This window comes from Caretta caretta, chromosome 8 (assembly GCF_965140235.1).
Source record: "Caretta caretta isolate rCarCar2 chromosome 8, rCarCar1.hap1, whole genome shotgun sequence".
Taxonomy (NCBI): domain Eukaryota; kingdom Metazoa; phylum Chordata; order Testudines; family Cheloniidae; genus Caretta; species Caretta caretta.
The window spans coordinates 32690237-32704726 of record NC_134213.1 but is presented as its reverse complement, the minus strand read 5'-3'; the positions used below and the strand labels follow the sequence as shown (position 1 = coordinate 32704726).

At 38.2% G+C, this 14490-nt stretch overlaps 1 protein-coding gene across 3 annotated transcripts in view; it reads right to left on the bottom strand.

Annotated features, from left to right (window-relative positions):
• Window positions 1-14490, bottom strand: part of RANBP17 (RAN binding protein 17) — a 280499-nt gene that overhangs the window by 212192 nt on the left and 53817 nt on the right. For all 3 annotated transcript variants that reach the window (XM_048862507.2, XM_075131375.1, XM_048862508.2), the window contains one exon: window positions 13723-13858. In XM_048862507.2, coding sequence (XP_048718464.1) covers window positions 13723-13858 — 136 coding nt within the window. The remainder of the gene's footprint in view (window positions 1-13722; window positions 13859-14490) is intronic.

The window sequence follows — 14490 nt, the reverse complement described above, 5'->3', positions numbered from 1 at the left end:
TCACTCTCCTCAGAGGCGGAAAGGTATTGAACCTTAACAATGTCCTCCTCTAATTACACTAGGAAACTCTTTCCCATGGTCCCAGTCTTTTCCCCAAATAACCAATCTTTGGGAGCAGGCCAGGCCATTTAATATTTTGGCAATGTTATGCAAATTTGAGTGCAGACCAAGACAAAGGCCCAGTTCACATTTATGACAATTTCATTATGTTTCCAAAGCAAGGGAACAGGAACACTGAGGCAGTAGATCAAACTTCATTTATATCTCAAACTATAAGTGATCCTGATACTATAATCACACATTTGGCTGTTGTGCTTTGCAGGAAACAGTTCTTAGTAACTAGACTCTATGCCTTCATCTCCATTAGAGTGAATATGATTTATTGCTCGTTAGATTGGATGGGCAAGTGACAGTATCTTGACGACGAGAATCAGGTTCCCTAAACATGCCTTCTTTATGTTACTTGTCTTTCCTTATATCTTCTAAAGGATGCAGATGGTGTTTGTTTTTCAACACAAATGCTTGGAAATAAGTCTTGATTTGCAAATTAAAACTAGTAGTAAACTTGAACAGGAAAAATGCAGGTAAAGTGAACACATTTTACAGCAATAACTAAGGTGTGATGATATGTGACGAGGTGGCGGGGGAGAAATGGCAGGCACTGGGAAATTAAGAATCTTATTGGAACTTGTGCCTGATTGACAAAAGACATGGAAAATACTCCTAGAGACTGGACTGGCAAAGATTACGTTTAAGAATGACAATTCACTTGTGATATTTAATACAGACCTTATAGCTGACTGTAAAGTCAGAGTTTTAACATTTTCACTACTTTACCCTGGCTATCCATCTGTTCATGGCTACATGCCTCAGAGGTATCTGTCCACACGTAATTTTACCTTCAAAGAATGTTACTTAGGGAAAATTATTTCCTAACAAAAATAAAATCTTTAAAATTAAGTGAATTGAGTGCTCATGAAGTAAAGCTCATTTGCTTATCCATAGTACAGGTAAAAAATGAGCAGCAGCTGTCCTGCCTTCCCCACACTGCCCCAGAGAGGGCCCTGAACCACCTCGACCTGGAGGGTCCATCTCTAGAGATCGCAGGGGTGGTTATTCTCCATGCCCATTCAATCCTTTGGCAAACCTAAGTGAGCAAAATACTGTAAATATAACCACGCAAGACGCAACTTACGTTTTGAGGTTTCAAAATACAAATTGTAAATATGGCACAAAATTTTAAGTACACTCTCTGTTTAATGACCGATATGCCTTTCTTCTGATGAAAAATGTTGCCCTGCTTGCCACCCCCTAATGCCGGCCCTGCACTTGCGACCCCTCTGGAAGCTGCAACCCCCAGGTTGAGAAACACTGATCTAGATGAGTTGAGTACCCTCTGAAAGACCTCTGAGCCCCCCCGGGGTACAAATACCATTGGTTGAGAACCACTGACCTACACTGACAGAAAAATCTCTTCTACACTATAGTATCACAGTACTATAGTTGTGCCTCTGTAGTGCCACTAGACCCCTGTCAGTGCTGTAGGGTTGACATGGTCTCTGAGCCCTGGTCTACACTAGCAGGGGGAAAGATCTAAGTTACGCAACTTCAGCTATGTGAATAACATAGCTGAAGTCGATGTACTCAGATCAAATTACCGTGGTGTCTTCACCGCGGTGAGTCAATTGCTGCTGCTCCCCCGTCGACTCTGCCTGCGCCTCTCGCAGTGCTGGAGTACAGGAGTCGACGGGAGAGCACTTGGGGGTCAATTTATTGCGCCTAGAGAAGACGCAATAAATCAATCCCAGCTGGATCAATCACTTCCCACCGATCCAGCAGGTAGTGAAGACATACCCTGAGAGTCTTGTCTTACTTCCCTTCTCCAAGGGAGGAATTAATTTCGTCACACCAAGTGGGTAGCAATACAATATAAGTGGGTAGCAATACAATGTGAGTGGGTAAACTGAGTCATGCATTTTTGTAAAAAAATTCCCACATTCTCCACCCTTTCATACTCTAGGCAGCGAGAATACACTGCACACTGTGGTTTCAAATCAGTGCATGTAAAACTGTGTGTCTCATATTTGTCCTCTTATTTTTTTCTAAGCTGACATGGCACAACATGCTATTGTCCTTTTTAGTAAATGATCTATCTTTCTAAATCACTCTTTAGAGAGAACTGAGATCAAACAAAGGGTATGTCTACATTGCAGTTAGAGGTGTGATTACAGCTCAGGTAGGAACACTCATGCTAGCTTAAATCTAGATAGGCTGCTTAAAAATAGTAGTGAAGACACAGTGGCATGGGTTGTACAAGCTCACCTGGAAACCTAAATACATACTTGAATGCTAGCTTTAGCTGGGGTTGGCACTACCATGTCTTCACCACTATTTTCAGCAGCGCTAGCTAGATTAAAGCTAGCACAGGTATGCCTCTCTGAGCTGCAATCAAAGCTTTGGACTAAACACCTTATGCAACAATGAGATTTCATGACATGTTTTGTCATGGTCTGCACTTTATGTATTAAATAATATTTTGTAAGGGGGTTAGTACTCGTTTAACAGAAGCTTTAGCAGCCTGCTACTTACACTTGGATCCTGCACTCTTCACTGAAACAATAGCTGGGGTGTCCATTTTTTACCATCTAAATTTTATTGAACCTTTTGTGCAAAATGTTACATTTTCCGTGACCTCCCATGATAAGGTCTCTCAGTACCTCCTCTGTGACTCCCATGCAGATCTTAACCAAATATTGGATTAGTAATTCTATGTCATTGGACATAGGAAGTTTGTGGTGGCAGATGCAGGAATAAAATCCACTTCTCCAGCATAGCATTCAGCTTCCTTAACTACAAGAACATTCTTTTTCTTCCTACAGTTTCCTGTCTCATTACTACACATCTTCCAACTTCTGCAGCAAATGAGGCAAGGATCTTACAGACAAACAGCCTTATTCACTACACAAACAGGATTCATTCCCTCAGCTCCATCCAGTCTGCGTACTGGGATGGCAAGGGTCTTCTGGGGGGGAGAAAAGGTAATATGACATTATGTAATAAAAGACTATACCAAAATGCATGAATACAGGTGGGTCAAATTAAGATTGAATGGGCAACCTTAATTGTGGTATTTTCTAACTTTTGAATATTTGACATTGCAATATTAAGATATGCTTTTTTGCATATTTTAGACATTCATTTATCTCTACTTTATAATGTGATTAAGTTAGTCCATTTATTCACACCAGCCACTACCTGTATGAACATTTATATAATTAGTATTTAATCCTATATTTATAATCAAAACATTGGTTTCTATAAAGTTTTGTGCTGTTAGAGAATATTTTTCCAATAAAAATCAAGCAATCTTCAAAATAAATAATGATCATAGTTCAGTTCTGCAACTGGCTCTAACTCAGCTTTATTTTGTAGCTGCTAATAAAGGCACATTATCATGTTCAGGCATTGCAATTATCACTGAAATGTGTATGTCCATTAACCACAACATTAGGCTGAGGATATAATTACTGTCTAGAGCCAATATCTTTGTGAAGCTACATCTATGATGCTATTAAGCTATAAGCAATATTTTGTAAACTAATATTTAAACGATTCAGAATTGATACCATCACTTGCAGACCTTAAAAGTAATACTGCTTCCATTCAAATGATTGACTTCTTAAGTGCTTGGCAAATATATTATCAGGTTATTTGGATATGATTATAATTTGTGATTTGAGAGAGATTAGTATTTTTTAATAGCAATTGCCCAGAACAAATTAATCTTGTGGCGTGAGGGGGAGGTATTGTTGTATATAAAGCCAAGTGCTGATAAATCAATGGCACAGTATGTCAGAAAGAGCTATGAGCATGCTTTGTTATAATGAGGGTTGTATTACAGGGCATTTAGTATAGAGATTCAGAAAGGAATTTAAAAAAAGGAGTCTCCCCAAATCATATTCCAAGAGTGTGGTTGAAGTGGGAGTTAAGTGTGTGTTCTTATACCATGTCACTGTCTTGGGCCATATTCTGCTCCTACTATAATCAAGGGGAGATTTCTCACATCTTAGGATTCTCTTCCTGCTCTCATCTTACATAAATCCAGATATTACAACTTCTAAACTAGGTCAAATGGGTAATAAGTAATGCAGAATATATGGTGTCAGATGGACCCACAAAGTGAAAAATGTGCTCTTCTGCTCTGCTTCTTGCGTGTTTTGTGGGGTTCTTTTTAAACAAAATAGACATCTAGAACAGTCTTTAACTCCTGAATGCATTGCAACAGGATGGCAGAGATTCAAGTTAACTTTAAGAATTTGAGAATTAAACAAAATGCATGAATTAATATTTTCTGTTTCACCAGCAAGTGAATACCATTCATTAATTCATCTACTCATCTCAGGAATTGAAAATGTCAAGCAAAGCAGCTGTTAGGGGCTACATGTTGTACCCGGCTTCACCTTGCAATGCTCTTTGTTGTATTTTGAATATAGGTATACTGGAAATACTTATAGTAACCAGGGGCAGCTTCCTTACTAAATCCTCCTAATAGCCAAATAGTCTTCCCTTCCCTAACTTATTAACTATTTAAAGCTTATTCATGTTGGACTTCTATATTTGCCTTCCTGTAATATATTTGTTTGTTGGCATTCTATATTGGCCTTAGATCAAGGCTGTTCTGTATGCCTTTAGGATTTTTAAAACAAAGCATATTTAATAGAGCTGGTAGGAAATTTTTCATCTAAATGATTTTTTGGCAGAAAAAAAAGGCTTTTTCGCAAAACCAAAGTGTTCCACAGGAAGATTTCAGTTTTGCCAAAAAAATTTTGATTTTTCCATTGAGAAAACTGAAATGACCCCCGCCTCAGAAGGCTCTTAAAGCACAGATGATAAGAGCTTTCCAGGAGGGCTGCCAAGGCCTGACTCTGGTGCTCAACCTCTCTCCTCCCCCCCTCCAGTTCTGTAACATGGAGATGCAGAAAGCCAGGCTGCACAGTGTGCTTCTCCCCTTTCTCTTCCCCACCCACCCACCCCACTCCACATGCTAGGGCCAGCAATGCAAAGACCCCAGGCACTCAGCCTCTGTTCTTCCCCTCCCCTCCAAGCTCTGAGGCTGGAGTGGCTGAGCTTTCTGACTCTCTTCCTCTCTGTCCTTGAAGCTTGGGGGGAGGCTGTGTGTCTGGGTTCTCTGTCTTTTGGGCTCCCAGAGCTGGTGGAGAGATGGGGAGGCTGAGTAGCTAGGCTCTCTGTCTTTTTGTCTGGGAGGAAAGCTGTGTGGCCAGGCTCTCTACCTATTTGGCCCCATAGCTGGGGGAGGCGGATAGTTGCCTCTTGAGTGGCTGCCAGAGAGGCTGGAAGGCTGTTGTCAATTTCACTTTCTGCCCAAGTGAAATTGACAAAAGTCTTCCAGGTGGGCAGACTTACTCACTTAGGTGGGAGACTCTCCATTGACTTCATGAGCTTTGAAGCAAGCACTTTAAGAACAGCATTCTGTCGTTGTGGAGTACAGTCTGGTAGCCATGCTGTGGAAAATACTAAAGCCAAGATCTGTCCCTATGATGTAAATGATTACTGTCTTTAATATGCGTTCTTCCACATATACTGAACATTACTCCAAATTGGAAATATTTCATCAGAACCCTTCTATTTTATCCATAATTTCATTCCCCATGATCATTAACTAACAATGTGTGTGTGGCAATATCCTATTTTCGGATACAAGTTTTTTAATAACCAGAGTATTTGTAAACTATAGCATATTTTTGACAAGGAAGTCATGGCTTATCTCAGTTTTATCTACATAAAAATAAATTGTTGCCTCCTCTTTCCATCTTTTGAAACTTTAATCATTCCATACCCCTACTCGAATGTATTACGGAGGCAAGTTGCACCCAGTTCTCATTATGATGCTTCCTTAACAAACTCTACATGTTAAACTCAAGTGAGAGGCATTTCATGCAATCTGAAAAATATTCAGTTCAATTAAAAATAATTGATGCATGGTGAAATAATTCTTCCCAAAGCTGCTGTAAAATCTTCAAAAAATAAAGCTACTTAATAATTTTCATCTCCTACAGGCTACAGAGAAGCATTATTGCATATTAAAAATTGGAGTGCCGTTTTCCCAGAGGTAAAAGAAAGTTATTAAAACAACCTATTTATTGTTGTTATAACTATCCATTTGTGCTACACAAAAAGTAACAATTTCAGTACATTAAAAGAAAAGCTAATTAAGGCATAATTAGTATTTTCTATATTTTGATAATTAGGGGTTAGTTGGCTATTCCTTTTCAAATTTCTATTTGATGCACCCCGACAATATCTTTAATGAGCAACTAACACTATTGAATCCCTGATGGCTGAGGAGTTTAGTGACCACTACTACATTACTCCCATTTATCACTGCCTCTTTACCTATAAATTAAACTAGCCCTGTAGCTATGTTGATCTACTTTATATCAATTTCTTCATCCATATCAGCTGAATATGTATGGCATTAACCTCATTTACTAGTTGGGAAAAGCTGAATTAAAATGAGATCTAATTTCTAGTGCACAGCACAATTTCAAAACTGCCTGCTAATTTCTACCACCTGTCAGCACAGCAATCCTTTACTTTCTTGTAATGAAATAAAACAATGTATATATTTTACACCTCAGAAAAAGGGTCATCACTCAAAACTGTTAAGATATCATTAATCACGAAGACACTAAGGCCCCGATCCTGTTACATAGCTTGCACAGGCCAGTGCCTGCACACACACAGAGCTCCAGTTAAGTCAATGCGGATCCGCATAGGCACAAGGATCCTACTATGTGTAATGCTTTACAGGATCAGAGCCAAAAGTAGCCAAATTCTGTACGTGTATTTCTTGTTCCTATCAGCTCTAATGTTATCCTGCCTACAGAGAAGACAATCAAATAAATGAATGAAGAGATAGCGTAGTGAAGAGATATCAACGTAAGTCAATATAGCAGACGTTCTGCATCAGAGAACAAACGTGGCCCTAAATTCAAAAAGTGCTTAAATGATGTCAGAATACCCTTGGATTGTACTTTTAGCAATAGCAAATTACATTTACCAAGGCTGAAAATTATCCTAAAATCAACATATTTTGTTCCTTTCTTCCCCCTCAATATACTGTTGTCTAATTCTAACTCTCCTAATTATTGTTTATTATGATGCAGCTCTATTTCTCAAAAGCGCATATTTTACATTTACAAGTTAAAAGATTGGAAAAGCATCTTAATATTAATGTAGTCCCAAATATTATTTAATAGCTTGACCTTTATATTGATTAGACAGACAAGTAGATGGAATGTGATGGTATTATACATAATATACAGCAAGAGATCTTCCCCCCCACCAAAATCAATAATTAGTTAAACTACTTCACAATAATTCCCCAGTTTAGGAATAACTTTTACTGTGGATAACTAAAATACAATAATCTCTACCATTTACCCTTCTCCATAGCTTCTACGCCCAAATGAGAATACTGGGCCAGATTCCCTGGACTGCTCAGCTGGCACAAATGGAGTAAAACTGCCCGTATCTCCCTAGCTGGGCATGGGAGCTTGCTCTTACTCTAGAATACTCTACCATTGCATCCCTCCATTTTTATGCATGGGGCAGCAAGAAGCGTGGCAGGTCAGAACACACTAGACCCCAGTATTCCTAAACTAGTGAGTGGTCCCTTGGGAACCACTGCCATTTAGTGTAGATTAGAACAGCCCCCAGACTGCTCTAACCTACACTGGGGTTAGGACAGAGCCAGGGGAAGACAATCAGCCTCCGTTACATTCTCAGACTAAACCAAGAATCTGGCAAGTTGGATTTCAAATTTGAAACTTTTATTTTAAAATGGTTCGTACTGGAATGTGGAACTGAAAACGTTTTGCTTTACAAATACTTTTGAAGCTGTCAGATATATACTTGCAAAACCTGATTATCTGAATTAGGAGCTAAAACTCACCCTCCTCAAGCATATGAACAAACAGGTAAAGAGGTAGACAAGCTCATTGGAGCTACTTGACCCAGTTCTGGTTTCCTCCCAAAATCTGTGGAGTTCACACCCTGCAGGTCACCTGCAGCCAGATTAATGGAACAGGTTTCTGGACCAGGATGTGGGAGTTATCTGTACATTTTAACCAGAGTACTCCCCTGCCTAACCATACAAGTCCTCAGGAAGACCACTCCTGATCCTAACAGGACTAATCTGTGATGGAGCTCTGTTAAGTGCCACAGCCAAATCAAAGCACTTGCTCTTACTAATGCTACTTTCACAAGGCTGCCCTTGCCCAAAGGTGTAATAGGACCCAATTCTGGCCCTAAGTGTTTTGGAAATTGCTGTAGAATGACCCAATCCTAAAAATATAACCCAAGGTTAAAAGCTATTAAATAGCACCACATGCTGTACAAAGTAAAGATGGCAAGTGCATAATTAAGGTAGACATAATCCTTAATCCATGGTGATGGGGGAGAAAAAGGAAAATGGGAAGAGGGAGGAAGACTAAAGATAGAGGCCACAAAGCAATGAAAATGATGGACAGTATTAGAGCACTGATTCTGAATTCATTCAGCACCTTAACATTTTGAATTTAATTTCTTTAAAAAAAATTATCTTAGGTTATAAAGTATGTAAAACCACTAGAGCAATCTAGTGAGTAAATCCCATCACCACCTTCAAATCTAGTACATACTTACAACCATACTCAAAAAACAAAACCACAGAAATTAAAAAGGAGCTGATAGTTAGAAGGAGTCTTTTGTTTTTAAAAATACAGTTTGTCCAAGAGTGTTGTGGGGCATCTGAGTGTGTATGTACATATGTATGTTTTTAACTTCGCATCCTAGAAACATAGCAACTCAGTCTATAAAAGGAAAAGGAAATTTAAGCCAAGAGTAACTTTTTATAACTTTACTATAAACTTTAAATGTATGAGAAACTTAACAACACACTGTTGGTAGTAATGACAGTTGCTATTACTGTGAGGTCAGGATATGCAGACACCACCAACTTGACTTGGTTTAAGTGACCACCATAACTTTTATCAACCCTATTAAGCTTATGCATTTTATCGTCTGAGTTGTACTCCCATTATTTATTATCCAGAAAAGAAAAAAAAAAACTCTCCAATGTGCTATATTCAGATTTACCCAAGGTAATATCAAGCCACAAACTGATGAGAACCAAAGAGCCCAGATACAGTGAGGTGTGTCTCCCCAAGCCATAATCATCCAAACCAGCCCTCTTTCTGTGACTAAATTAAACATGCATTGCAGCTCTATCACAAGCAGCACTTCCCCAGGGCAGAAGTTCTCAAGCTATGGTCCATGGACCATTGTCGACATGCTGGGCACTTGCTGGTGGCCTATGTAGCATTTACAGATTATCTTGTCCTGACCTGTTTCCTGCTACTAAACTGTATAAAAAGACAGCTGAAAATACACTCCTTACTTTCCTAATGTTACTCTTCCATTTAAGCATTTTTTGTACTTGCTACGGGAAAGTAATATGAATACTGATGATAGGAGAGATCACCTGATAATCTCTCTATTATATTGTATTAAACATAATTAAATAGTTTGAGAATGCCTGCTGTACAGTAAGTTTAAACTCCCTCTCAACTCACATGTGCACACGCACACACACACCCCTCCCCACCCACCCACCCCAAAACCAATCTGTGGAGAGGTAAAACTTCTTTCTAAACACAATACAGTGATGGTTTCCTGTAGACCTAAGCATTCTGGGAAACACTACATCTACTGTTGGCTCTCAATACTTGTGACTGCATATCAACAATGCCCCTATAAAAGTAAATTTCAAAGGTAGAGGGGAAGTTTGCCAACCACTGACAATGGACCAAGAAAGCACTCCTGCCCATCACTCCTTCCCCCAATTCAAAGACCTGGTCATTTATTCCAAGCCCAAAAGGGAAATCAAGTGACTGAGGAAGTTTCAAATCTGCCAGTCAGGAGGAAGGAAACACCCCACTATCTCACTAGGATATCAATCCTCACCCCTCACAAATACCAGAGCACTACTTGGGGCATGTATCTGGCTAAAATCTATCCTCTTAAATATCCTCAAAAACCATACTTTAGCAATACAACACATGTAAGAGAAAGGGTCATTTCCCTCTTGAGCGTGTATGTTATTTCCCTCAAATATTCATGACATTTCCCCTATCACTTACATTTTCTGAACAGGAAGAAATAATCACCTTTAATAATAATAAAACAAAAATAAATGTACATATTAGTCACAAGTTAAGAATACCGACAAAACCCATTTAATAAATTAGTCAAATAATGAAACACAAAGTGTTCTGTAATAAATAAGACTTTCGTTACTGAAGTAATGGGCCAGATCCTCATGTGAGGCTGATCTGCTAACAGACTGTTGGTGGTGGCACAAACATGGTTTAAAAAGTTCATCTCTGCATTGCTTTGATCCAAATGATATTCTGCTCAGAGGCAGACCCCAGGCACCATGTTAGAACAGCTGTCGGTTGTCCAAAGAGTTGAAAACACAGCCCAAGATCAGCACAGCCCAGGGCAGTTCCAGACACATCTCCTTCCTGCTAAACTAACGGCTCCTGTGTCAGCAATATGCCACCAAAGGATTAGCTTTATAGTGGGATTAGTCTGGTTGGGCCAGTTACATCAGCTTTAGGACAAAAATACACCAGTAGTGCTACGCTATATCATACCAGAGAATATGGCCCAATAGCACTTAGAAACATATTACATGTGTTAATGTGTACAACTCGGAAAGACTATATCCTAGTGCATTACTCTTTCATTGACAATACAGTAGCACCTGCTCAGTGGTACCACAAATATGTAGTGGCACTATGGGAGCAGCCTTTGCGGCTTTTTCAGTTTACTTAGAAAGAAAACCCTCGAGGACCATTTAATGAACAACAGACCATAGGCAATGAATTTGCTGAATTATTTTCATTGTCTCTCCTACAATCTATGTATCTGATATTTGATGTTATAGGAGGTTTTAAAATGTAGCTCCAAATTTACACCAAGCCAAAAGAAACTTTGCTACATTACACTAACTGTAGAACAAGTCTTGTAATTAAGTTAGATTACTCAGTTTTCTGAGTATATGAACATAAGATCCAATGTTTTAACAATGTTCACATAAAACTATTTCAAACTATCTCAATATGGCTGAAATATGCAGAATATCCATTATCTGTTCTGTAAACAAAACTTTGTACAACAATCTGAATCATCATGAATATTTATATAAATGGATATTAACTTAGCCAATTGATATATATCTGTTTTTCTGCTTCCAAGCTTGAATCCTTTTATTGCATATTTGTAGCTACCTGCCAGCAATATGCAGTACCAGAGGATTTACAACTGCGAGGATAGAATGCCATCTGCTGCTACAAATGCCGCTACAGCAGGAAAAAACAATAAAAAGATAGCACAAGTTCTGTTTTCTATTTTTCTCATACACATAAAATATCAAATAAATATAGTTTGGGATCAGTTTTTAAAAATACACCAACTTCAGTGGGGCTCAACACACAGGATTCCACACATATGGAGCTAATTGCAAGAACAGGCATGCAACTTCTGTTGATAACAGAAAAATCAGGGGTCTCACACTCACTCACACACACACATACACACACACACCCCAGACCCACCATGCACAGGTCTCCTCTGACTTTGTGTACTGGGGTATAGTCCTCATAATGGAAAATTCTGGGACAAAGCTCTTCCTCTATCAGGTTTTAGTGCAGGAGTGGAGTGACAGGCCTCAAGACATTAAAGTGGTGAGGCCAATAAGACCATGCAAGGAATGGTGGTAGAATTCGACCCTGAATGGGGAAAAATATGAAGTACAATTTCTCTATAAATTAAAATTATACTGGTAGAAGATATAGTCAACTCATAAAAATGGGCATATAACGGACACAGAGTTGCAATCAGATTGGTTGTTCTATTCCTAATACGGTAACTAGACTTTTAAAAAAGACCTCAAATTTTTTTCACCATTAGTAGTAGTTCTGTAAGAAAGCCTTCCCGAACCATCATGACAGTTGACCAGTTTGGTCACAAATAAGATATTGGTGACTACTGCTTTAATCCATACACATCTATCTGGGGAAAACAGAAATCCTGACATTCTTACATCATTTCCCCCATCTTCTTTAAATGAAACTAGTTGTGTTCTTTTTCTTATAAGGGATTGACAATACATCAAATTAAAAAACATTTTTGATATTTAGTAACATTTTAAATCAACAGTTAACTATTTCAGCTTTCATATGAATGGCAGTTGTGACAGCAATCTTAAGACTTCTCAGCCAGTAAATGTAATACATTTTGTGTGCATCATGTTATGATTTAGTGTGCAAGAACTCAGACTTTACATCTTCTTTTGACAGAGAAGCTCCAGGCAATTGAGTGTTAATGCTTCATTTTTAGGACATCACTTCACCCAGACCCAAATTCTTCCCCCAGTAGTACTCAGTACTATCCCTACACCAGAATGATAATGGAAGGCACAGCTTCTGCTGGATTGGCTGGGAGAGGGTGCTAAAAAAAACCATGACAGTCTAGTATAGCATACTATACTCCATCATGCATTAACAGGTCATTTCCACCCAGCACCAGCCCGGACAGCAAGAGCCCACACACAATAAGGAGAATTAGCACATCAATACATTTATTTACCACCTGACAAAAATCAGATATTATTGATCAGAATGATTATGACAACCTTGCTTCCACTGAATTTCAGTCAATGGGAGTTTTGTCAGATCTGAGCAGGACTGGGAGCAGAATCTGTTATTGTAATATTATAAAGCAATTTGTCATATTTGAAAAACACAAATCAGCTTTGGCAATTAAAGCAACACTTAAGTTTCCATGAAAAAGTAATTCAGCATAATATAAAACTTTATTTTTAATATCAAAGTAAGGAGCCATTCAATAACCCTAAAGTATGATTCAAACCAAGGGGGATAAAATAATCCTTTGGTTTGGGACTGTTCACCAGAAAGCATGGGTACAATAAGTAAAAAAAAAAATCTTAGTCACTGTCAAAAGTCTTCCTAAAGATTTGCTTGGGGCTCAAACACAAACAAACAATGTTCCTTCAATCATTCTCAAGATCAACTGATACTGTCTTACTGATGTTCTCTTTATAATATCTATATTATGACTGTCCCCTACAGTTAAGGTGAATTAACTGCTGCTTCTTCCAAGAATGTATCTTACTTTTCCCTATTCCTTCCCTATTTAAAATGCAGAAAAGCCAAATAATGTGAGAAATACAGTGGAAACTGCATAAATGAGTAACTGTCAAAAGAAAAGAACTATTAAAAGAATAAATCTTGTGTACCCAGATGTGAAATATAACACAATATAGCAGAACCCAGTTAAATGTTTGAAATAAAAAACTGAAATGCAAACTAACCTAAAACTATAAAATGAATACAACTGTTAAAAATATTAACTCTCTGCATGCCAAACCTTAAAATATACAAGGTGGTAAATCCTCTCAAACCATCAAAAATTAATAAATTAAATATCTATAAGCTTAATATCCATCAGATAATATCTTCAGTTTTCACTCCAGCACATATTTTTACACATACACTTAAGATATATTAGTAACCCATTTCCTACACAGATTTCTTCATTTTAATTACACAAATCTCGTTTGCGGCAAAGACTTACCTTTGAGGTTCGCTGCAGCTGGTCCCCCACATATGTTTTACGGAATTGATCCAAAAACCAGAGAATAGCGAGTTCTACTTTTTCATTACTAGACCGTGGTAACTGGGCATCCATCAAGGATATCAGCTGAAAAACTCTTAATGCCAAGGGAAAACATTCTCAGGAGGAATTTTCAAAGACACAAATGATATTCTGACAGCTAATTTCTCATGGGTCCATCAGCCATTATTTATTTGCCTAAGCTAGTATTTGCTACTTTTCTTCCTTGCATTTCCTTCTTTTATAAACTACTAACATGACTACCACACACAGCTGCACATCAGAACTATGCTTCTTGCTAAACTATGCTCTGTCACTTGAAATACATTTTTATACTTCTGTCAACTTGCGAAATGCTCTTTTTCTTAGTACAGCATTTATATAATTCTCAGACAATTTATTCGGTTGCTCTGAAAATTACTATGACTTTTTTCTAATTCTGAAATATGCAATATCTGGATTAGAAGCCAGATACACAAGGTCTGTTTTAAAATACCTCTCTCATTTAACAACACATAGTAGAACATCAATAATGATGCAGAGTCCAAGGCAAATTAGTGAAGCCTGAAATGAGGATGTAAATAGAGGCATCATTAGCCAATTCTTAGTGTGTAAGTCCCTTTTTCAAATGTGCTGGGTGTAGAGCCAGGGCAAGTGGGAATTCCCTATTTAGCACAGAGAATGTGGTATCATCCACAATAACCTCTCACCCAGTCTGTGCTTCAATAA